This window comes from Cydia splendana, chromosome 1 (genome assembly GCF_910591565.1).
Source record: "Cydia splendana chromosome 1, ilCydSple1.2, whole genome shotgun sequence".
Taxonomy (NCBI): domain Eukaryota; kingdom Metazoa; phylum Arthropoda; class Insecta; order Lepidoptera; family Tortricidae; genus Cydia; species Cydia splendana.
The window spans coordinates 24,927,191-24,954,412 of NC_085960.1; the positions used below are offsets into that span (position 1 = coordinate 24,927,191).

The 27,222-nt window shown below is 40.9% G+C and overlaps 1 protein-coding gene across 1 annotated transcript; it reads right to left on the reverse strand.

The window, feature by feature from the left end:
• Nucleotides 1-2,117: 2,117 nt before the first annotated feature.
• LOC134797783 (juvenile hormone acid O-methyltransferase-like) lies at nt 2,118-19,807 on the reverse strand. Its single transcript, XM_063770155.1, has 4 exons — nt 19,381-19,807; nt 8,911-9,082; nt 6,669-6,777; nt 2,118-2,305 (listed from the first exon to the last, which is right to left on the reverse strand). Exons 1-4 carry the CDS (start codon nt 19,737-19,739, stop codon nt 2,172-2,174), a joined length of 774 nt encoding a protein of 257 aa, XP_063626225.1. The 5' UTR covers nt 19,740-19,807; the 3' UTR covers nt 2,118-2,171.
• Nucleotides 19,808-27,222: the final 7,415 nt, after the last annotated feature.

Sequence of the window (27,222 nt, forward strand, 5' to 3'; positions counted from 1 at the left end):
CTTGTGCTCGGCCCAAGTGCAGCCAAAAGGCTAATTTGTTGTGGGGAAATTACACTAAATCAATAACGCATGGACGTTTTAGTGTTTAAAGTAGTATCAGATGACCGCTTCCCATCAGGCGGCTCATTTGCTGACTATCAGATAAAAAAAGTGCCAAGTGCCAGTTGGGTTAGTTACATCTCTATACAGAGTGTCCAGTAATTAATGGACAACCTTCTAACCATCGACAGGGCAGCTTAGGCTGGTCCAGAAAATGCACTTATAGGTCTAGTAAAAGTTTCGTGGTTTTCGAGATAATCGCACTTTTATGTCTTTTTTACTAGTTAGCACCATACTTCACTTTAAACACCATCTAGGCCATATCTTTATTTGTAGAAATGTAAATAGCATGTGTGATACCATTTTAGAATCAGTATTAGATAAACTATTTTTAAGAAAGTTGGCCACTCTGTTCTCCATACATTTTTTTTTTCACCACAAGCGACCAGACTTCTTGAAAATGTTATATATATATATATATATATATATATATATATATATATATATATATATATATATATATGGGCAGGCCACATTGCGCGCAGAGAAGATGGCCGATGGTGTCGAAAAGTGCTCGAGTGGAGACCACGGACTAGCAAGCGCAGCGTAGGACGTCCACCCACAAGATGGACAGACGACCTTGTTAAGGCCGTCGGAAGACGCTGGATGCGGGTCGCTTCCGACCGGAATGGAGGTCCAAGGGGAAGGCCTATGTTCAGCAGTGGACGTCTTATGGCTGAGATGATGATGATGAGTCAGTTACAACTTAATAAAAAAAATATATATATAATGTACTTAATAAAATGTAGGTACCATCGGTGCGCGAGTTTGACTCGCACTTAATTGAATTATTTTCTTGAAAACATTGTTTCGTTAAAATTGTGTGATCATTAAAGTAGGTATAAAGTCGATAGGTATTGTAAACAATAATTTATTAAGTTAGGCAACAAAAGTATTGGAAATTGTGATAATGAGACCCACCAAAAACATTTTCATGTAAAATGTTGCCAAGACGAAACCATAAGGCTTGCACTGACCAAAAAGTTATCAGAAATTTACTTTGACACTGTTTTTTTTTTTGTTTTTAGAGCTTATAAATAAGTACTACTGATCAGTAACAACGTTTTAATTTCACGGCAGCGTTATTGAGTTAAAGGAATCTGTAAAGTAAAATTGTTGATTAAGGTTAATAACCTTTATAAATAGAACCCTTAATTGACCGTCTCCTTTAAAATTGTTACTTTCCTTTAGGTACTTTAACTCGAACACGCTGCCATGAAATTAAAACGTTCTTACTGATCAATAATAAGTACACATGTCTATATAAAAATAATAATTCTACATGAAATGATCAGAAATACGTAATGCAAAAAATACATACGTACATATACAATAAAAACTCTAAAACGTGACCATTTCCCGGTCTAGTTAAAATACTGCCATCATAAGATCATTATACTGTGACCCGTCTGCAATGTTTACCGTGCGCGGCGCGCGCTCACGAGCTCGGCGAGAGGGTCGCGGGACGCGCGGGCGGGGCTTCACGGTTTGCCGCGCACCTCACCCCCTCAGATTCGTTGATGAGTCGAATCATATCGCCTTAACGGATTAACGATTAACGAAGTTAACTTTTTGATTAACGGTGCCCAGCTCTGCGTGAGTGACGGATTTATTTACTATGGTTCGATAACTTTTATTATGCGATGACCTTACATTCAGCCCAGGAGAAGGTCAAACTAAGGTCATAAGGATATTTGTTGAAATATCTTCAATCCTCAATTATTATATCGCAGCAAATGTCGGAAATTGTTTAAAAACCTTATATATCTCGAAATGGTTTTCGAAATAGAACATTTAAAAAAAATGAACAATCCTAATTATACATAGTGCTGCAGACATTTTGGACTAGTCATTGAGTTTTCACTTCTGTCGGCACTCCCGGAGTGCAACCCGTTGTTTTTTTATTTTATTTAAACACCTCCACAACTTTCTTAATAAAACATGTACATACCTCAACAATATACAGGTTATTATTATATTATTATTAAAAAAACAAACCTATGATTCCTCGGTTGACCAAATTTTCTTTAATACCTATTACTATTACCAACTATCACTTAACGTGCAGGTAATTATTTTATGCCGTAGGCTACAATCAGCTGATAGTCCATTTTTATGGCGTTTGGGGCAACCTCAAAGTAGTCTTTCATAAATTCGTCCCAGCTTTCGTTGAGAGCACTAAAGGGGTTGATAGCCTTGACCAAGCCTGAAAATTAAATGTTTAAAAAAAAATGAGGATATTTTGCGTGAGAGCATGGATAATATTAGGAATTCACGTCATCAATGTGGCTCAGCTAATAAGTCTATTAACTGCATAGAAAAACATGATAGTCGAACTTATTAGTACCTAACAGATAATTAAGATTAAAATACTGACAGTGTCTATACAAAAAAGTCGCGTTCCTCCAATGTTCAGCGCCATCTATTGAACAAAAGTTGAGTTATTTTGACAAGAGGTCTTAAACGTCGAACTAAAATGGATGGAACTGAAATGTGAGACCTATCCTAGTTCAAAATAACTCAACTTCCGTTAAATATTCGATGCAACGCCGGAAGCAAGGGCTGAATAACAATATAGAGTCAGAGGGCCTACCGCCTACATCTCCTGCCTCTATAGGGATAGAGATTCGAGGAGAGGCGAATAACGATTTCCTAAGCGCCACTTGCACCATCCCACTAACCCGGGGTTAACCTGAAGTTAGGTACCAGTACAATTTGACACGGACCCGGGTATGTCCTTAAACTACGACCAAGACCACCGGAGGATGGGCAGCAGCGTCCCCTGAGTGCGGTGGAGATACTGCGATCGCTAACCCGCATGCCAAGCGTGGCGATTACGGCATTCACCCCCCATGGAAAAGTCACATAAACCACGGCCCCGAGGTTCCGGCGACCCCCGGTGCCCTGGTTATGGTAGCGGCCAGGGTATTAGCGGGGTCAGGGGTGCTAAGAATCTCCGGCAAAGGTCCGGCTACCACCACCGACGACTCCTGGCCCTGGCAACATACAATACGCGTACACTGCGGACCGACGAAAAGATAGTGGAACTGGAGGAAGGATTGAGCAAGTTGCGCTGGGATATCATAGGGTTATCTGAAGTCCGAAGAGAGGGGGAGGACACGATAACGCTTAAGTCCGGCAACTTGCTTTATTTCCGGGAGGGCGACCAACAGTCCCAGGGAGGTGTCGGGTTCATCGTCCACAAGTCCCTCGTGAACAACGTAGTGAATATCGAGAGTGTGTCGGCTAGGATGGCGTATAGGGTTGCCAGATGGTCGGGATTTGGCGGGATTCTCCTGATTTTTAGCATGTGTTCCCGATTCCCGACAAAGTGAAAACTGTCCCGAAAAACAGCTTCACGTTATTAAACAATAATTTCATGTTCCGAACTGTCGTCGAGCGAACGAGCTGATGTAGTGCCAATAATGTAAAACATCGTTGTTTTTAATACAATTACTTTAATTTGAATGTATTTTTTTTCCCCGACTTAAGCCCCAAAATCCCGAAAAATTGATATTGTTTCCCGATAATAGCGCCTTTCGATCTGGCAACCCTAGTGGCGTACCTTATACTCAGAGTATCCAAGAGGTACTCGTTGAAGGTCATACAGGTGTATGCGCCGACTTCGACACGCTCCGACGACGAGGTGGAGGCTATGTATGAGGATATTTCGAAGGCCATGCATAGCTTCAAAACCTACTTCACCGTTGTCATGGGAGACTTCAACGCGAAACTGGGTAAGAGAGATGGTGAAGAGTTGAGAGTGGGGCAATTTGGAGTTGGAATTCGGAACCACCGGGGCCACCTACTGGCTGGCTTCTTGGAGAAGGAGGGACTCTACATGATGAACTCCTTCTTCAAGAAACGCGAGCACAGAAAGTGGACCTGGATGAGTCCCGACGGTGCAACTAAAAACGAGATTGACTTCATCATGTCGACAAAGAAGCATATATTCAATGATGTCTCTGTGATCAATATGTCAAAACCGGAAGTGATCACCGTCTGGTGAGAGGCACATTGAATATATCTGTTAAGTTGAGCGCTCTCGACTGATGAGGATCCTTTCCACGGATCGCCATTTCTACAGTAGAAAAGTGCGGGAAGCCATTGAAATAAAAAAACATTGCAATTTTAATCGGGACGAGGGATTTAAGATCTCATCCACATGGAATCCAGTCATTAGCAAATGTAAGCGGAAACGAATATCGACAGTCGATAAATCGAATATCGTTAGTGTTGTGTGTCGACAGAGTAACATCCCTAGTGCGCAAAACGTTCAAACTGATAAACAAGACCAAGTGCGGGTAGTTCGAAAAACTCGCGCGGCTAGAAGATGTTGATGTCAACTTGAGCCAGTCTTCTCCGAGACCACGGGGACAACGCCGTCCTCGAAACGTCGGAGATAAATCTTAAAATACGCGATTAAGTCCCGTTGTGTAGTTTGATAATGTTTAATAATCGTGAAAGTTTAAATCAGTGTTTTGCAAACCGGTACGGCCCGGAGTTAGCAAATAAAATAAAACGTCTGGGATATTTGCGTAGGAAACGAGTGCGAATAATAACGTCGTTGTCATTTTTAATTAAGTGTCGCGATTCGGACTTAGTACCTACGTGTGTTAGGATAAAACCGCGTAGGGACATACCGTTTTCTGCAAATATTTTAAGGACTGCTAGCATCCGTCTTTTAAAACTGCTAATAAAAAACAATTATTCAGACTTGAACAAAGTGCAGTGTGAGTTGTACGAGGTGCATTGTATGTGTAGTGCAGTGTTGTCACGTGATGATTTTGACTTACTCGATCGGATAACCTTTGAACAAGCGGATCGTATTTCTAGGTCTAGTAGTGATGTGCATGATAAGAAATATGACAGACTGCTTTATCGATATGGGAGAAACGTGAGTACAAGTAATCATCATGGGGACAAAACTACCACCACAGTTGTGAATTTATCGAGTGCTACATTGGATAATGCAACTGTTAGCGTACTGGAGAAAGGGTTAAATTTTGCAATGATGCCTAAGAGGGTTCCGTATGAGACTGTGATCTGTGGTGTTGAGGAGGCTATAACGCGTAACAAGGTGCCGTCGTGCGACGCGGAAGAGTTAAGACAGGATGTTACCGTTATTCTAAGGAAAGCCAAACTTCCAAAGAGTAATACCACTTCGGAGGAGCGATCAGCCCTTAGGGATCTAAAGGAAAATGAGGATATCCTGGTTCTTAAGGCTGACAAGGGGAACGCCACTGTAGTGATGGACTCAACGGATTATGACAGCAAAATACGACACTTACTGGATGACAGTCTCGTATACAAGCCTGTTTCGTACAACCCTACAGCTAGGGTCTCTCGTCGCATTAGGGCTGTCATCAGAGACAACAGGGAGTTGTTCGAAGAAGACGTGTTCGATCGTTTGTACAAACCCAAGATCGTACTGCCACCTAAACTGTACGGATTGCCAAAAGTACACAAAATGAATGTGCCTTTGCGGCCTATCGTGAGTCAAATCTCTTCTCCCACTTACGATCTTGCAAAGCATGTTGCGTCGGTGTTGCAGCCGCTGGTGGGTGGTACGTCGTCTTTTGTGAAGGACTCTCGTCACTTTATAGATATTCTCAAGGAAATAACGCTGGAACCAGATGAGGTAATGGTGAGCTTTGACGTTGAGTCGCTCTTCACCAATGTTCCCGTTAAAGAATGTCTAGAAGTAGTCAGAAGGAAACTGAGCGATGGGGGTATATCGGAATCAGTAATGGTGTTGCTGAGAAACTGCTTGGAAGGAAGCTACTTAACATGGACAAGACGAAGATCATGTCAAATGCCCGTGTAGAACCAACTCCTGTTACAATCGGAGACTTTACACTTGAAGTTGTAGACGATTATATATACCTAGGACAGACTGTCCAGTTAGGTAGGTCCAACTTCGAGAAAGAGGTTAATCGACGAATCCGACTCGGTTGGGCAGCGTTTGGGAAGCTACGGCACATCTTTTTGTCCAATATTCCGCAGTGTCTCAAGACGAAAGTCTTCGACCAGTGTGTGTTGCCAGTGATGACATATGGAACTGAAACGTGGCCGCTTACTGTGTGCCTCATAAGAAGGCTCAAAGTCACCCAAAGGGCAATGGAGAGGGCTATGCTTGGAGTCTCTCTGCGTGATCGCATCAGAAATGCGGCCATCCGCAGCAGAACCAAAGTAACCGATATAGCCCTCCGAATCGCTAAACTTAAGTGGCAGTGGGCGGGGCACATTGCCCGTAGAACCGATGGCCGTTGGGGCGGAAAGGTTCTCGAGTGGCGACCACGTACCGGAAGGCGCAACGTGGGTAGACCCTCCACAAGGTGGACTGACGACCTGGTAAAGGTCGCGGGAGTCCGCTGGATGCGGGTGGCGCAAGACCGGTCATTGTGGCACTCTTTGGGGGAGGCCTATGTCCAGCAGTGGACGTCCTCTGGCTGATATGATGATGATGATGATGAGAATTTGACACTGGGTTTACGGTTTATCCGGTGAACCCCGGGTTAGTGGGATGGTGCAAGTGACGCTAAGGAACTACGAGTAGGTATACTTACATTTGAAAGTATAAGCATCGTCATATGTATGCGTGTTATCAAATACATTCACTTCTATTTTTTTGAAGCCAATTGAATCCATTATATTTCTTACATCATTCTTGGGGTCCTTTAAACAAAAATATCAATAACATTGGTTATTCATGTTTTTACTACATAAAATATTTATGTAGGCACTAGGGCTTCCAATACCGGGATCCCGGTTATTTCTAAAGCTTATTATACCACACAAGACTACATGAATGATAATACAACGTGGGATTAATTGTTATACGAAATGATTATTTATTTATTAGGTATATTTGATTATTGATGAGGAAATGGATATTCCGATGTAATACTATCTACTTCTTTTGTTACTTATGCTTTTTTTTGACATTTAGATTTTATTCTAGAAATTCTAGACTAATATTTTTTTATACAATCTTTTTAATGTTTAACGATTCTTTTGTGAAATTCTTAGTGTTAAATTTGATATGTATAATAATCCAATTCTATTATGGAATAATATTAACATCAATAAATTGCTCTGATAATTAGATTAAGATTAATTACGATTCATAAGAGCTTGTTGCTAGGCCTACATGAATAAAGTATATTTTGATTGATTGATTGATAAATTATCCGTATCGTAACTTGTTGAAGTCTAGTAGAAATCTAATTCATTTTCCGAATCGAGCCGCCAATCGGCTTGATAGGCAAGGTACCCATACCCACTAGGCCATACCGGTCGTAGATATCTTAGACATTAATATCGTGACACTGACAACCAATCTTTGATAGAGTCTGGCTACTGAAATATTACACAAATGTTTGGCGGGAAATTCAAAAAATCTTGGGCTGGTCACACTTTGTGTAGTAGGAAATATAGTTTTGATACTAGAAAATATTTTTGATTTTCTGTGCACACGTAAGCTACCTAAGGATATAAGTTAAATATACGTTGACGTGCACTCAAAGTCAGCTCACATAATTTCTACCACTATGTAAAGTACAGTCAACGATAAACACATATGTTAACACTTTCTCACCATATACCATTGTAACAAGGCGAAAAATGAAATGTAGTGTAAATAAGACCTAGCTCTATAATACCGTGATATTAATCCATCACCAAAAAAATACATAAGTACTATGCCAAATATGCTAAATGCTAAGTATCAAAATATTTATAGAGCACCAACCTCCTAATTTGTTTACATTTGTTTAGGAGTTGTAAACATTGCAGTTTTTCGTTATACAACGCTACACGTCGACTTCGCACATTGTCGTAATTATTTACGAGCTTAAATAAAAGTTTGCGAACCACACTCAGTATAGACATTATTAATGTAATTTAAAATAAACCCCTTATAAACCGCAAACAAATTGAATTAATGACATAAATTGACAACTGACTTTTAGCTTTTTTTTTAAATCATAGACAATTGGTGATACAACAACGAAATATCTGTCAACAATTTTTGGCTAGCCAGACTCTAGTATAACTATACGAGTAGATAGGTTATATATAATATTATGCTCCAAAAATGAAGTACTTAACTTGTGACGATTTTACACTTGTTGGACTTTAACTATAACGCGCATGATGTGACAAAAACACAAGTCGTCTCTTTTTACTGACTAGGTATTTTCTTTTAATTATGTATGCCTTCTCTTTTACGCCTTATGCGTATGTAGGTGTATATTGTGAAGGCACCTAAAATTGTAACCGTGTTAAAGCCAAGAGTATGGAATTATGGATACAGGAGAAAGGGAACGGGACTGTAGATGGGACGGGGATGTTGTGCCCGGGGCTGTATTTAGGGGGACTTTTTATTCATATTGTATATTTCCTTCTTATAGTGTTCTTACTGCTGAGGTGAAAAGTTGTATAGCCACTTGAGACCAGCGATTTTCTGCACTTTGTGCCTTAAGGTCCCTTGCTACGCTCAAGCTTCCAAATTAGAATCACTCGCTACGCTCAAAATTAACACTCAAAGCAAAAATACTAACTTGGCTCTCTTGTTGTACATTAAATAATAAATAACTAACTTTATAGTTTGGTAAAATAAAAGTACTTGTGTTTTCAGATGACCGCTATGGTTTTTTGGGTCTCGTTTACTTAAAAAAAAACGTGATTTTTTTACCGTTTTTTGCGTAATGGTACGGAACCCTAACTAGTTAGATTAGAATTGTATTCACATCAGTGTAGGTAATAAGTAGGTACTTACTTATAATATTTACTACCAAATAACATTACCTGAGAATCGTGATAGGGTGACGTGAAGTTCTCAACATCTTTAAGGTCTTCAGCCCACTTCGCCTTGCGAGCGAGTGAGCGATATACATCGTAAACGGGGTATCGACCGAGAAAGATAAGGAGGCAGCTACCCCCGTCTTTTAAGGAATTATAGATGAACGAGAAAGCGGCCCTAGAAACGATCACGTTTGTTATAAATGTACCTATAAGGAAAAACCTCCTTCACCCTTAGAAAATGAAAGTAATTAAGTTTATTGAAAACAAAATACATTAAAGTAATATTACACTATAGTGGCTCTGTGAGCTGTAGGTAGATCTCGTGAGCATAGCTTAAAATTGAATAAATAATATGGCTCCTCCATTTTGAAATAAAACCAAAAACGGAATCGACAAGAAACCTGCTCGCAAATTTTCAGGGGAGCCTAAGACGAAACGGAGACTTCTCGATTTACTTTTTTAACCGACTTCCATTTTATAGAAGGAGGAGGTTCTGTATTCGGTTGTGGCTGTTTTTTTTTTTATGTACTTATGTTCATCGATTACTCCGAGACCCGTGGGCCGATTTGAGTAATTCTTTTTTTGTTCGAAAGGAGGTACTTCCAAGGTGGTCCCACATTAATGTGGTGCTGTTCTGATGATGGGATCCATGAGGAATTGAGGGAACTCCTCAATTTTTAAATGCACATGTAGGGTGATTTGGGTGTTTTCTTAAGCAACTCGAGCATTTTCTCTCGAAAACCACCAATTTGATGAAGTGGACCTGATGATGATGATTGTTTTGATGATAATCATGACGATTTCTTAAAATGTACGACGTTCAGCGATTATTCCGAGACCCGTGGTCCGATTTGAGCAATTCTTTTTTTGTTTGAAGGGAACTGCCTCCAAGAGCGTCCCACATTAATCTGGTGCTGTTCTGATGATGGGATCCGTGAAGAATTGAGGGAACTCCTCAATTTTTAAAGGCACATGTATGGTGATTTGGGTATTGTCTTAAGCAAATCAAGCATTTCCTCTTAATAGCAGGAGATCTAAGGTCCACCACCTTGCATTTTGGAGACAAAGCAAACCGCTTGGAACAGGTGTTCCTGGGGGTGATCTGAGCTGATTAAGCCCGGTTCCCAAGAGGTTCCCCCCAGCAGGTGGGCAGGGGAGGGGGGGGTAAAAGTGCCTCCGGCGCGCCTCACTCTAAGCTTTATATCTGCATACATCTCGCAACTATATCAAGTTTGGTGTCTTTTTCGTGTAATTCGAGGATGAAGAATTCAGTTCTGTGACTAAATTTTCACTCACCCATACAAAAAAAATCAAGAAATTCAAAATTCAAAAAAAAAACTTTTAATTTTTTTTTTCGTAAATCCTCTAAAAAATTTAAACTATGAGGATTTGCTCTAGAAAAAAAATACCTGTGAATAGCCCAGTTATCCTACTATACAGAATAGTAAACTTGTCAAACATTTTTTTTCATAACTCTGTTAAAAAAAATGTTTATTGTCGCGCGGCGTACCTGCTTTGTAAGAGCGGTATGCAGCGTTTAGGATTTTTAAGCATGTTTAGATGATTTCTGATAAGTTGTTATTCTTCTGGTTGTAAATTACATTAATAAATTACTTCTGGAAGTGATATATATACAAATATAAATTAAATATATAAATAAAGATGTTGGGAAAACTTTCGCCAACAGAGTTAAGTATTATAAATGTAATAAAATTAACATTATTATTTGCATGTCTTTTCCATATCTCGGGACCATGGGGTCCCGGACCTTTGGGAGGCGTACGTGGGGACGAAGCCAACAGCGCAGAGGCCCTTTAAGGCACGTTAATCTAAAAGCAAGGGATACATGTGGTGGATACTATCCCCGAACGCACAATGTGATACATCCGGAGATGGTCCCCGCCAGGTGCAAAGACTATTACAGTGCAGCACTTTTGTGCTATAGATTTAAAAGTTGGATGGACTGGATAATGGGCTATGGGAGAGACTAGCGGACACCTGCCGTGACAATCAGTCTCAAAATTGTAAATGACAGGTGGTGACTCGCCAACTCATTGAGTGGGCCCCGCAATGGCCGCACGCACAGTGCGACAACAGGGCAACACTTTGGAGAGGCTGTGAGGTTGTCGAGAGGTGAGTCTGCGGTAGCCAGATCTCGGTAATCCGTTCAGCAGGCCGCCGGCGTTATGACATTTTACACTTCCAACCTGGAGCATAGGTCCTGCTCTTGCGACTCCGTTCTGGCCGGCCAATCAAGGCAAGCACAGAGGCGAGGGCCAGATGACAGGGCCCTCTGGAATAGGGGTCCGCGGTGTCGTCACTCACCGTCAGCTCGCCACAAGCTGCCCCCGCGGGACATTATTATTATTATTGTGGTGTTGTGGGCCTTTGAGTGTCGCATTGACCAGCATTGATCTATTGTGACGGCCCTTTAAGTTCATTACTAATGCCTGTTGCATCCAGAAAGTTCCAGATTCTTTGGGCCGTAATGTTTTGTACCTCATAGGGTTGCACTACTTGCACTACGTGTCGCCCTAGGTAGGTACTTCTTTTTGACATTAGTAGTCCACAAGAACAGAGAATGTGCATTGCAGTCTCCTCTGACTCCTGACAGAACCTGCATGTCGCATCTTGTTTCTTGCCAATTTGAAACATATATGTTTGTTCAACTTGCAGTGTCCAGTCAGTATTCTGGTCACCGCGCAGGTTTTGTGCCTTTTGAGTCTTAAAAGCTCCTTAGCAGTTTTGCTGTTTTGATCCCTTTGATCAGAGCTTTCGAGTGTTCTTGTCCTTTAACGAACTTCCACCAATCGATTGCTCTCGTTTTTTCTAAGTTGCTGAGCAGAGAATATGCATCTCGTTTTGTGCTTCCACAGAAGGGTTCTGGGCCGACCAGGGGTGTGTCTGCGCCCTTTCTAGCAAGTTCGTCCGCTTCTTCGTTTCCGTTAATGTCGGAGTGCCCTGGTACCCATCTAAGTGTAACTTTGTTGGAGTAAACCAGCGTATTTAGGTTTGTTTTACAGTTCTGGACTAGTTTTGAGTTTGACTCAAGGGATTCTAGTGCCAGCGGAGCAGCCTGGCTGTCTGAGTTGATGTAGATAAGCTGGTGTCTTAGGTTTCTATCCAGGTTGATCTCCGCACATTTGTTGACGGCGAAGACTTCTGCCTGGAAGATTGAGGCCAATGTGCCCATGCTGACGCTAGCTCTGAGCTTAGATCTTTCACCATAGATCCCACATCCTACATCATTGCCTTTCTTGGAAGCATCTGTATACCAGATGTGGCTTCCCTCTTCGACGTACATTTGGTTGTTGATCCATTTGTCTCTAGGAGGTATTTCTACTGTGTACAGTTTGGTGAGATGACATTCGGTGTGAGCGTCATCAGTGGGCATGCTAAGGGCTCTATTCGCAAAAACCCAGGCCTTTAGATTGGTTAATGCCTGAGAGCGCCATTTTGGCCTGTTTAGCGTGCATATTCTGTAGACGCACTGCTTGGCCTCCTTTTGCACCTGCAAGTGGAGTGGTATGATGTCCAGCAGTGCATCCAGGGCCGCTCCCGGTGTCGAGGAATAGGCGCCTGTTACTGTTAAACAAGCCGTGCGTTGCAGTCTGTTTAGAGTGTCTATTGCTGTCTTTTGGCTGGTTTTGTTACACCAGACTGCGGAGGCGTAGATGACAATTGGCCTCACTACCGCTGTGTATAACCACATAGCAATTTGGATCTTAAGCCCCATCTTGCTCCTGCCATTCGACAGCATGACCACATGGCCATTTTCACTTTTTGTATAATGTTTCTAAGGTGAGGGTTCCAAGTTAACTTTTGGTCAAAGGTGACCCCTAGATACTTGACCTCTGCCGAGAACGGTATTATTTGTCCATTAAGTCTTGGTATTGTGAGTTTATCGAGCTTCCGTTTCCTTGTGAATGGTTAAATGGCTATTACAGTCTTGCTCGGATTAATGGACAAGTCATTTTCTCTACACCATTTGAATATTGTGTTTAGAGCTCCTTGCATTAGGTTGGATATTGTGTTGAGGCAAGGGCCTTTGACGATGACTACAAGGTCATCGGCATATCCTTGTGTATCAAAGTCTTGGCCTGACATGATTGCAAGAAGTTGGTCCACTGCTATTAGGGTCCATAATAGTGGGGATAAAACGTCTCCTTGTAGGCACCCTTTAGTGGTATAAAATTCATGCTCTATATATAGTATTGATGGTCAGAGTGGCTACTCTGTTTGAGAGCATGCTATGTACCCATCTGGTGGTTTCGTCTACTCCCTTTGATTTCATACCATTGAGTATGGTCTCTGTGGGCGTATTGACGAAATTAAGCACCTTCAACATCAAGGAACGCACATAGAGCGGTTTGCTTTTCCTCTAGGGTTTTCTGCACCTTGTCAACCTGGTTGAAAATTATTTCGGCGACACGGCGGTTTTTGGCGCACGACGCGATTTGGTCTATGTTTGGGGACTGATTATAGCCCCTCAGCAACAGCCACCATGCCCTGCTGACTGGGGCTGGTCCAAACAACAAGGTTATTGGGAGCCCATATGGACAAGCCTACCTGCGGCGGCTGCTGCTTGTTTAGAGCTTATTCGTTGCCGCTGCAAAACAAAATGCGCAGGGAGGTGCAACTGCGTTAAAAAAAACCTAAAATGCACAGTCCCATGGGCATGTAATGGTAATTACGAACAATATAATATCTTATTTTAACCCGCATTTTTTGTCAAACATCTCCGATGTTAATTTTATCACATTTATAATACTTAACTCTATTAGCGAAAGTTTTCCCAACATCTTTATTTATATATTTAATTTATATTTGTATATATATCACGTCCAGAAGTAATTTATTACTGTAATCTACCACCAGAAGAATAACAACATATCAGAAATCATCTAAACATACTTAAAAATCCTAAACGTTGCATACCACTCTTACAATGCAAGTACGCCGCGCGACACAATACATTTTTTTTAACAGAGTTATGAAAAAAAATGTTTGACAAGTTTACTATTCTGTATAGTAGGAGAACTGGGCTATTCACAGGTATTTTTTTTCTAGAGCAAATCCTCATAGTATACATTTTGTAGAGGTATAAAAAAAAAAAAATCTAAAGATTTTTTTGAATTTTGAATTTTTCGAATTTTTTGTATGGGTGAGTGAAAATTTAGTCACAGAAATGAATTATTCATCCTCGAATTATACGAAAATGACACCAAACTTGATATAGTTGCGAGATGTATGCAGATATAAAGCTTAGAGTGAGGCGCGCCGGAGGCACTTTTACCCCCCCTCCCCTGCCCACCTACTGGGGGGAACCTCTTGGCAACCGGGCTTAATCAGCTCAGGTCACCCCCAGGAACACCTGTTCCAAGCGGTTTGCTTTGTCTCCAAAATGCAAGGTCCCCTTAGAAAACGGGACCTTAGATCTCCTGCTATAAAAACCACTAATTTGATGGAGTGGACCTGATGATGATGATTGTTGATGATAAATGATGATGTTTTTATAAGTGTAGATTACTCCGGAACCCGTGGTCCGATTTGATTAATTATTTTTTTGTTTGATCGAAGTTACCTCCAAGGTGTTCCCATAATATTGTTGGTTATAATCTGGTGACGGAATTCATAAGGAAATGAGGGAACTCCTCAATTTTTAAAGGTACAAGTATGGCGACATCGTTGTTTTTTATAGTAACTCAAACATTTCCTCCCGTTAATAACCCATTTGATGAAGTACAACTGTAGCCTTACCACGAGTTTGACACTACATCTTCGCTATCGTCTTCGTAACTTACTTTCTATACATCTCGCTCGCACTAATAGGATGCCAGTACGAGCGAGACGCATAGAAAGTAAGTTACGCACTCGCTAAGCTAATATGTCAGTGTTAGACTTATGGTAAGGCTACTGAGGAGTCGGGAAATGGCGGTTGAAGGGTTGGTGGTTCAGGCTTCAGGGTCGAGGGGTTCCGTGATCAGGGGTTGATGTGCTGTGAGGTTGAGTGATCTGGGGGTTGAGGGATTGGGTCAGTGGCGGGGCGGAGGATGGATTTTGTGTTTGTGCACTGTAGTGACAGGAATGATTACGAATTTAGTGATACGCATCATTATTATTTTCATTCATGCGTCACGCGTCACTCATAAGCTGTTAACAATGCCTTACAATTAAAAATGGAGAAATAAAAACTTTTACAAAAAAAAAGAAAACCGACTTCAAAAAGGATAAAATAAAATATAATCCGTTTTTAAGTACTTATATGCGTTACTAACTGATATGTTTGAAGTCGGTGCCAAGACAAATAGTAACAATACCGGTCAAAAATAATCAGCTTTATGTCTATAAATCACATTACAACTGTACTAATAGGTACCTATTATAATAGTGAAAGTAATTCTGTCTGTCTCTTTGTCACCTTTTCAGCTAAACAACTGCCATGTAAACTGGTGAAATTTGCCATGCAGGTAAAAAGTTAAAGCCCTGTAGATGATTCTTGAATTGTTTTATATTTTGAAATCAAGTTCTCTGGATAAGAGGCGGGAAATAACTCAGTCCCAATCCCACACCTGAGTACTATGGACAGTTCGAAAATTAGTAAAAATTGCTGTTTAAAAAACATATCGGCAATCGCATTGGTTTTATACTAGTACCGACAAACATGGTACGGACTGCGCCAAGGTGGATTGACAGTGGGTTCTTAGGTATCTACAGAAAGTATGATAATTGCTGTCGTGTAAGGCAATCCTTGTTATGGCAAACATTGTTACCGGATCGCCCTAAAATTAGTTTAGAGACGATTCTAAACATTCAGCTAAGTGAGCCTTCCTGGTCTCAAGCGTCCCTCCCTATTCGGTTTGGAGGTTTAGGAATTCGCAAAATTTCCAGTGTGGCTTCCCCAGCCTTTTTGGCGTCTACTCATAGCACGTCTGGTGTCATAGGAAATATCTTAAGGGCTTTGCCCACAAACTGTGAGATCGCGGGCTTTGAGGACGCCAAAAATGCTTTTAAAATTGCTTGCGCAGGCAAACAATTTCCAGACAACCCAAATTCACAAAGGAGTTGGGATAATGTTTACTGTGATTTAACTTACAATACTCTCCTAAACAACTGTACAGGTCCAGACCGCGCGAGGCTTTTGGCGGTCGGAGCCCGGGAAGCCGGTTACTGGCTACATGCCCATCCTTCGCCCAATACTGGTACTTTCTTGGATCCGGCCTCCCTTAGACTGGCGACTGGTTTGCGACTCGGGGTTTCGGTGTGTACGCCACACATATGCTCTTGTGGCACGGACGTGGACCGACTGGGACACCACGGATTATCTTGTCAAAAAAGTGTAGGCCGTTTTTCGAGACATGCGTCGCTTAATGACATAGTCCGTCGGTCTCTTGCCACCATCAATGTGCCTGCTCTTCTTGAGCCGACTGGCATTATCAGAGATGATGGCAAGAGGCCCGATGGAGTGTCCTTAGTTCCTTGGAGCTTGGGACGGATGTTGGTGTGGGATGCTACCTGCGTAGACACACTGGCACCGTTCCACCTCCAACGGATTACTGTAAAAGCGGGCGGAGCGGCGGAAAGCGCCGAAATTCTAAAACGTAACAAATATAAGAGCCTCGGTAGAGAGTACCATTTTGTACCATTTGGAGTTGAAACTCTAGGTCCATGGGGTCCCAGCGCGCATAAGTTGTTCGCAGAAATCGCGAAGCGTCTGGTTGACGTAACTGGTGACCGAAGAGCTGGCGGCTACCTCGCACAACGTATCAGCATCGCGATACAGCGAGGAAATGCCGCCAGCATCCTTGGTACAATGCCTCAAGGGCCTATTTTAGATTTAAGCTAGTTATTAATTTAGTTTAGTAGTACCACTGTATATATATTGTATGTAAATAAATGATTAAACAAAAACATTTGACATCGCCGTAATATTGCAGCTTTACCATTTATTGTACCTAGAACCTCCTCCTTTGTAGAAATCGGTTTATTTTAAAGCATTAAAAATAATAGAGTTAGACCAAGAAAAGTCTGCAGCGATTTTGATAGCCCACGCAGTGCAAGTGTTATTTTAAACGTCAAACTTATATGAAACTAGACGGCCCCGCAGCTCCGCTCGCGTAAGTAAATGAAATAAAGAGTTTGTCTTATGTTTATTTAAATACCGACATTTTTATGTATTCAACCCTGCCATGGTTTATAAGTTATAACTGTGATAGGGATTTCTTATTTGTAGCAGTTATTTAGATAACTTAATTCGCAAATTTCTCAAAAAATGATGTGATTTGATAAAAGGCAAGATTGTAGTTTTTCATCTACGTAGGTATTTATTTAAAACTTGTTTCAAGATAAAATTATTATTTGTTTGTGAGGCCCATGCGTGCAGTCGCTGCGCCCAACCAGTGGACACTCTAGGACGGCATGGCCTGCACTGCAGGATGAGCGCTGGTCGTTTTTATAGACATTCCACCCTGAATGATTTAATCCGTCGCGCCCTCAGCACCGCCTCTCTTCCCGCGACTTTGGAGCCGTCAGGCCTCTCGGCGGCTGACGGCAAGAGACCTGACGGCTGCACTCTCGTGCCATGGAGCTTGGGTCGCCCCTTAGCGTGAGACGCTACCTGCGTCGATACGCTGGCCCCGTCCCACGTTGAGAGGTCTGCTCGGAAGCCTGGGACAGCCGCGGACCAGGCACAGACACTGAAGCGCCGCAAGTATGCGTTCTTAACAAACGAATACGAGTTTGCGGCGCTTGCAGTGGAAACATTGGGTCCTTGGTCGACCAACACGAAAAAATTTATGAAGGAAGTGTCGGCTCGATTGGTCGGCGTCTCAGGCGACCCAAGAGCGGGCTCGTTCTTTGTTCAGAGGCTAGGCCTGGCGATTCAGAGGGGGAATGTCGCCAGCATTTTGAGGAGTTTCCCGGAAGCGGGTGAGTTGAGGGAGATTTTTTACATTTAGTTATGTTTTAGTTTTAGTTTTATCTAGTTATAGCTTGGGTAGGTTAAGGTTAAGTAGCAGTAATTAGTTTTAAGTGTGATTTATTTTTTGTGACGTACAACTTTTAATATGTTTAAACTGACTTTAATAAACCAGACTTATTTGTTTTTATAAGCCTAGTTGCAAAATTATTAATCCCCTTAACTCTCCTTAAACTTAACCCTTAAATCGCCTTTTCATACAAACGTAGGTAGTCTAGTCACCATTTCCCTTTCTGGATATTAACATTACTTACTACGGCTACGGTGACGCAACGACCCAAAGTGAGTCCTGGCCTCCGACACCAGATCACGCCATGTTTCTCGGTCTTGCGATAGCTCTCGCCAGTCGGCATGGCCGAGGTTGAGCAGGTCTTGAGGAACTACGTCGTTTCAGCGGTACCTGGGACGTCCACTCGGGCGTCTCCCATTTTGTTGTCCCAAGTACGCTCTCTTTACGGCACGATCCTCTCCCATTCTCTCTAAGTGTCCGAGCCACCACTGAATTTAGCCGCTTTGGTCTCTCAATATTTCGCCACTATATCGGACTATCGGATCACATCCTTATTTCTATGGCAACAAAATTATATTACGATATTTGGCTAACTGCTGACTGTACATTTGCTTATTTTCATCAGGTCGCTCCAAAATATCTGAACATGCACTTTATCTACCTACATAACTTACTATCAACTTTGTATTTTTGGCCCATCCAGCCCGTTCCCCGGACGAATGACACTGTTTGCCGAAGCCGTGAAAGTCAATCTGAATAATATAACTCAAAAAGAAATTTAAAACAACAAAATACAAATTATTAATAATAATATGATAATATTAATTTGATTGATAAAAGTCATATATGGCATAAGTCACTCGTATGGGCCCTATAGACTAAGGTTGAGGTTGACAGCACTTTTTATTTTACTTCGTGTAAAAAAACGCCGAAATAACTGTATACCAACATGACAAACATAATTTGGGTTACTTTAACTTACGAATAATTTGGTCTAGTCTGTAGCACCCACGACACGAAACCAACCGAGAGTTGCCGAGAAATGGCCGATCGTCGTAAAATAAAGATTGTTATGAAAATTTCTTTTGCTTATAGTAAATTAAATACGCATCCAAAGCGATAGTTTTTATGCTCTAGTTCTATTCCCATATTTAGATAATAGATTGGAACAGTTTTTTCTTATCATACGTGCGTCGTATTTCAGAAACTTTTTTAGAAATTTGTAAGGCGCCATCTCGCTTCTTCCCTCGTTTTTTATCCCGTTCTGGTTTTTCAATTTTATATATATGATGATGATGATTATGACGTAAAAAATAACACCTGCATTGCGTGGGCTATCAAAATCACTGCAGACTTTTCTCAATTTTAACTCTACAAACATAAACTTCTAAACCTTGCAGTTTGCCATTACCCTTTCCTGCCACAGACTACAAAGTTTCCTACCTCCTTTGAGTATAGAAATTATGAAAAAAGAGATGAAACTTACTCCTGCTGCTTGATCCTTTGAAACACATAAAAAGAGAACGCATGATCATAGGATTCTTTCAGAAACAGTGGCAATTGCTTTGTAATATCAAATTGTATAAATTCGATGCGTTCGCTCCTGAAATGTTTTTTTGCGTATTTAACCATCTTCGGACTTATATCACAGCCCACTATCTTACTATAACTGGGTGGCGCATGCTTTTCCAAAATAGTTTTAGTCGTGCTCCCGTCTCCACTTCCAATGTCAATGATAGATGCATTTTCCCTCCACCTGTTGTTGAAGGTGAACTCTTCTAAGGCTTTATTTGCGTCCCTTTTGGAAAGGAATGCAACTTTTCTATATAAAGCTGGGAATTCCATAAGTTTGAGACGTTAATGGATTTCAAAATTAAATAAGATACTTAAAATCAAACGCAATAAACACGCTCTTGTCTGAGTGCAAATGATAATGAGAAATCATGTCAGTTAAACTCTCGTCGTAATCTTAGATACCTATCTAACATGTCTGTTTACATCTTAGAGGATATAACCAACGGAGACGCCATGTCTAAAATTTTCGGTACAAAATAGTCTGCCGTTTTTTGCGGGGGAGGGGCACATCAAATGTATAGGTACGTCATGTCAGATAAACGTCAGTCCATACATATGGTTGACAAGTTGTTGACCATTGGCCGCCTATTTTCGACAGAGGGGAACGCCTGTTAATGGCGGCTCCATTGTTAATTACTCCGAGGTTTACATAGGTAATTGAAAGGTTATGACCTGTCCTACATATAGCTGTAGCGCTTGTAATAAGTAATAGTCCATGAGCTCGCTACTTCTATCTTCTATCTATCTATCTATCTATACATATAATAAAGCTGAAGACGGTCGAAAGTCTGTACATGGAAGATATTTGAAAAAAAGTTGGCTGGGGATACTTAGAATCGATAACAGAACACGTTCCAAAAGTTTTTAGAATTTTTGTATGTTTATTTGAACGCGCATCACGTGAAAACGGCTGAACGGATTTTGATGAAAACTTTACTAATCTGTCGAGAAAATCCCCGGCCAGGTTATAGGCTATAAAAATTCAACCCCTAAAAGGGGGGGTAGCCACAACACTCAATTGACTTAAGTTTGCCCCTGAATCTTATGGCGTTCTTAGGAAGGAGGGGCAAACTTTTTTCAAATATGTGCTACCACTATAGAGTACCCTGGTAAACTAACAGATGGCGCTGAATTTGATACGTTGTGACATGAATAAGCCACCGAGGAAGGACTTTGCCAAATTAACTCCAGAAGAGGGGGTACGGATATCAACAAATTTAATTGAATAATTGTGTTGATTTAATAATACAACAAAATTAAACGACAATAATTTAATTGCCACACATTGCACAGTGCCATCTTTTGGGGAACTGAGTAAACATTAAGTAATCAAGAAAACTAACAATGAGTTTACCTTACGTAGTGGTAAAATAAACACACATATCAACACGCGTGTAATTGCATAATTATTTAAAATTATTAATTTTCTCCGTCATGAATATACCTAATCGTAATTATATCGCATTCATATCAAATCCATATTCATACGTATCGCCTCCTTTAAAAGCACTTAATAATGGCCACAAAGGTGGGTACTTTGAAAAAAAAAACATTGAGCTCTGTCATTTGCAGTGCCGGATTAACACTTTTAAGCAAAATAAGCACGTGCTTAGGACACCACGTCTAGGGGGCACCAAAACCGTAGGCAAAACAACGCGCAGGCTGCATCAGCATTGTAGTCGTCGTGGAGTAGGTACCTACATGAAACTTTTATACGTGTACAAGTATCCATCTAATAACGAAGGGTCGTAGGGATCAAGTAAGATAGTGAGGGTACGTAAGAACATATCCAACGTAGGCCCTTAAAGTCATGGAAAAAACCTTGCTTTCGGGTTTGCGGCCAGCCGATTTTTTCGACATAGGTTACCGATTTTATAGCTAATTTTGCTCTCTTGCACGCCAGTTTTGTCGGCCAAGTCGAGTTGCTCCTTAGCCGCGCTCCTGAGACCTAACTGTCAAAGTATAAGGGGCCCCGTGAAAGCCGAAAACTAAAAGCATCCTATCAAGTAGCGCTTTCGAGTGAAGCCAAAGAGCGAGCAATAGAAGAGTCGTGATTACATGCATAGATTCGATTTCAAGCCACTCTTTTGCAGTTCGGCGTTAGGTCTTATGCGAGGCCTTCTGCCTTACGGCAAAGTTGATCTTCTGCCTTAATTACACTTGGGCGTGGATCCAAATCCAAGCTTTCCTCTTTCGCAGCTGGGCCTTTTGCCTTGCTCACACTTCGCCAATTCAATTCACTTGGTCAATTCCAAGCTCTGCTTTCTTGCATCTTTTCTGTATGAAAACAACCTCGCTGAGACCCTTAAATATCGAGCCCTATGCGAAGCTAGGCTGATAGAAAACTGTACCATCCCTTCTCTGTATGAAATCCTGGATTCGCGCCTGGTTGGGACTAAAAGTAAAAATGTACAACTGTCTATCAAATTGCGTTTTTTATATCGAAAAATTTTCGCACTCGCTTCTGATTTCCATACTAAATGTACAACTGTCTATCAATTAAAACGAAAATATTACTTTGCTAATCCGCGAAAAGATAACGTGCTAGTCAATCAGTGCTAACCCGTTATACTTACTTGCGTATTTTTACATGCAATTAATATTCCCACCCTCCCACCGCAAAAATAAATACGCAAATAAATATAACAAACCACCACCAAAAGAATAATCCTCGACACGTGTTTCGCCTCTCTACGAGGCATCCTCAGGAGTTGTTGACGGTCTGACGCCCGGCAACGGAATGACCTGTCTAGAATGGTCGGCCATATTTATACCTTGACCACTCCCCCTACTGTGCAAGTGTGAGTGAGATGGATAAATTCGTAATAACGGCGATGACGCAACATTCAATTGTTCGTTAAGAATCATGCCCCTATTGTTGTACCTAATTATTTCAAGTTGTTCCAGAACACCCAAACGCAATCCCTTTTCGCAAACATGTAAAATACCAAAAGAATGATTCTCAGATAAAGTGTGACCTGTATCTAATAAGTGCTTTGCAAAATTGAACTTCTCTGGATGGTTATGTCTATATGACGCAACATGCTCTTTATACAGGAATTTACTTTCTTGCCAAATTTCACCTACAGCGGTTCAGTTGTTTAGCCATGACACAGTATAATAAATAGTACTAACGTACAGTATGGACACTCCCTGCCTCCCGTTGAAAGTGCCGCCCACCCGCTCTCGGTTACCTCTCAGTTACCGGCTGGCAAGGACGCGACGACGCGGTGCGCAGAGCGGAGGCCACGTAAAATATTAAACAAATATTTACAAATCCTTTTGTAATGGGCGTGTGTTGTGCTGTGTACGGTTGTTTAAGCTCTATAAACGACAAAACTAAAAGAAAGTTCCACAGATTCCCATTGTATGAATCAAGGCAAGTACATACCCAGTTATTTTTAAAGTGTTTTATGTTTTAGTAGAATACCAACTTACAATAGGTACGTATGTTTAGTATTTCTTTTACCCTATCTGTTTTAGACCTAAACCTATCAGATCACACTGAAAACAACACAATATCTATATGAACAAAAAAACATGTTTTCAACTTAAGTACGTAATATTTTGGTGGCCTGAATTTCCTTACAAAAAATTTGTAATTCGTTTATACTGATTCAAAATAGGAAACTTGTATAAATCGAGCTTAGATACCCACCTTACATCATAATATGATTCTTATTTCTTCCTAATTCGCGCAATGAGTTTTGGGTCATTGAGGTCATCGAACTTGTCAACAAAATGGCGGGAACCCTAGCACGTCTTATCTCACTCACACAAGCATGGTACGCGTTCACCTACACGAGCTTAGACTGTGCTGTGCGTAGGAACGCGTTTGTTTCATACATTTGATCGCCAGTGTCCGAGGTGTGGCCATGAAAAGGCGACAAAGAGGCAGACAGAATTCTTTACACATTTATAATAGTTATTAGTACAGTTCTAATGGGATTTATAGCCATAAAGCTGATTATTTTTGACTGGTATTGTTACTACTTGGCTTGGCACCGACTTCAAACATATGAGTTGGTAACGCATAGACATAAAAAAGGATAATATTTTATTTCATCCTTTTTGAAGTCGGTTTCAGTTTTTTTGTAAAAGTTTTTATCTTACCATTTTTAGTTTTAACGCATGGTTAAGAGCACGACGTGACGACGCATGAATGAAAAACAAGATCATGTTTAACACTAAATGCGTGTACCTATTACTTTAGTAAATATGTAATCAGGAATTTTCTCGAGTCCGTCTGGGAAATTATAATTCCTGTCAACTAAATCCATCCGCCCGCCCCGCCACTGACCCAATCCCTCAGCCCCCCGATCACTCAACCTCACAGCACAACACCCCTCGATCCTGAACCAGCAACCCTTCAACCGCCATTCCCCGACCCCTTAATCCCTGACCCCTTAACTCCTAACTCCTAACCCTAATCCCCGATCAGTAGCCTTACCAGCTTACCACGAGTTTGACATTGATATATTCGCTAGCATGTGTGTAACTTACTTCCTATGCATCTCGCTCGTACTAACCTTAGTGTGAGCGAGATGCATAAAAAGTTACATTTAGATGCATAAGACGTTAGCGAATATGTCAATGTCAAACTCGTGGTAAGGCTACAGTTGCAGTACATCAAATTGGTGGTTTTCGGAAGCAAATGCTCGAGTTACTTTAGAAAACCCCGAAATCACTTAACACGTGCCTTTAAAAATTGAGGAGTTCCCTCAATTCCTCATGGATTCCATCATCAGACCAGAACCAAATATAATACGGAAACACCTTGGAGGTAACTTCTTCCAAACAAAAAAAGAATTACTCAAATCGGATCACAGGTGCCGGAGTAATCGCTGAACATACTTACATTTAAAGAAATCATCATCATTATCATCAAAATAATCATCATCATAAGGTCTACTTCATCAAATTGGTGGTTTTCGGGAGAGAAAATCCTCGAGTTGCTTAAGAAAACGCCCAAAACACCATGCATGTGCCTTTAAAAATTGAGGAGTTCCCTCAATTCCTCATGGATCCCATCATCAGAACAGAACCAAATTAAAATGGGACCAACTCGGAGGTAGCTCCTTTCAAACAAAAAAAGAATTACTCAAATCGGACTACGGATGTCGGAGTAATCGGTGAACGTACATAGAAAAAAAAAAAGAAAAGAAAATAGCCACAACCGAATACAGAACCTCCTCCTTCTATGAAATTGAAGTCGGTTAAAAATAAATAGGCCAAAATTATACCCCCTCCCGCCCCCGCCCTAAACATAAAAAAAAATACAGGCAAATTGTTCTTTCTTATAAGAAGGTCACCTGACCTTCTTATAAGAAACTTGATAAAAAAATTGTTAGACCAAGATAAGTCTGCAGCAACGATTTTGATAGCATAACGGCCATACGCAATGCGAGTGTTATTTATAGGTCACCTACGTAGCTACCTACGTCATAATTTCATATACTGCATGAATCTAGTATTAAAAACTGGATCTGGCATGAAGGTGGGGATAACTGACAAAACGGGATAGTCTTATGTATCTTTCAGTAGGAGTAGCAGCGAAAGCGCTATTATTGTTTGTCCTTGTCACAGTCTCAGATATTTTTTGTTCCCCACCGTTTTTTTAGTATGGATTATGGTGGGCAACAAATGAATTCGACCAATCGCAGTGTCGCATTTGCGTATGTTTTGTCCCTCACGGAGGCACGCGTACACCACTTTTACACGATCACACCCCGGACACTGGTGATCAAATGTATGAAACAAACGCGTTCCTACGCACACAGTCTAAGCTAATGTAGGTGAACGCGTACCATGCTTGTGTGAGTGAGATAAGACGTGCTAGGGTTCCCGTCATTTTGTTGACAAGTTCGATGACCTCAATTACCCAAAACTCATTGCGCGAATTAGGAAGAAATAAGAATCATATTATGCTGTAAGGTGGGTATCTAAGCTCGATTTATACAATAGTTTCCTATTTTGAATCAGTATAAACGAAGTAACAAAATTTTTGTAAGGAAATTCAGGCCACCAAAATATTACGTAAGTTGAAAACATGATTTTTTGTTCATATAGATATTGTGTTGTTTTCAGTGTGATCTGATAGGTTTAGGTCTAAAACAGATAGGGTAAAAGAAATACTAAACATAAGTACCTATTGTAAGTTGGTATTCTACTTGTTAAATAAAAGACTAGGTGTGGTTCAGTAGATGATCATTTCATGCGAGCTGTCAAACCCTGCTCAAACTACCTACATACATAACACCTTTTTTTTTTTTTAAACAATATAACGATAAACAATTGAGTTTATAATAAAGCTATTTAATTATGGTCCGCCTAAATAGGTACACGCGTTATTACATTTTAGAACCAGTACTACCACTACCCTTCGCACGACTTGTTTATCTCACTATACAAGTTATAAATCGTTCTTGCCTTACACAAAAAAAAACTTGTAGTGCCAATCAAACACAGGAAACAAACTTACATAAGAATATCAATGGTCCTAAGCTGAAAGACAGTAATATACCTACATGTGTTTATGAGCATTATACTAATAAGTACACAATAACAATGCTTTTTTTTTTTTTTATATCATTGCATACTACAATTTATTACAGTTAATGAAAAGCGGTTAATTCGGTATAGCAGGAGATCTAAGGTCCACCACCTTGCATTTTGGAGACAAAGCAAACCGCTTGGAACAGGTGTTCCTGGGGGTGATCTGAGCTGATTAAGCCCGGTTGCCAGGAGGTTCCCCCCAGCAGGTGGGCAGGGGTGGGGGGGGAAAAAGTGCCTCCGGCGCGCCTCACTCTAAGCTTTATATCTGCATACATCTCGCAACTATATTAAGTTTGGTGTCTTTTTCGTGTAATTCGAGGATGAAGAATTCATTTCTGTGACTAAATTTTCACTCACCCATACAAAAAATTCGAGAAATCCAAAATTCTAAAAAAATCTTTTAGTTTTTTCTTTCGTAAATCCTTTAAAAAGTTTAAACTATGAGGATTTGCTCTAGAAAAAAAATACCTGTGAATAGCCCAGTTATCCTACTATACAGAATAGTAAACTTATCCAACATTTTTTTTCATAACTCTGTTAAAAAAAAATGTTTTATGTCGCGCGGCGTACCTGCATTGTAAGAGCGGTATGCAGCGTTTAGGATTTTTAAGTATGTTAAGATGATTTCTGATACGTTGTTATTCTTCTGGTTGTAGATTACATTAATAAATTACTTCTGAACGTGATATATATACAAATATAAATTAAATATATAAATAAGTATGTTGGGAAAACCATCGCCAACAGAGTTAAGTATTATAAATGTGATAAAATTATCATTATTATTTGTATGTCTTTTCCATATCTCGGGACCATGGGGTCCCGGACCTTTGGGAGGCGTACGTGGGGCCGAAGCCATCAGTGCAGAGGCCCTTTAAGGCACTTCAATCTAAAAGCAAGGGATACATGTGGTGTATACTATCCCCGAACGCACAATGTGATACATCCGGAGATGGTCCCCGCCATGTGCAAAGACAATAGTCTTTGCACATGGCGGGGAAAAGCAATGCTGCAATAGCAGTGCAGCACTTTTGTGTTGCGATGGGAACTAAGGTCATGGGCTATAGATTTGAAAGTTGGATGGACTGGATAATGGGCTGTGGGAGAGACTAGCGGACACCTGCCGTGACAATCAGTCTCAAAATTGTAAATGACAGGTGGTGACTCGCCAACTCATTGAGTGGGCCCCGCAATGGCC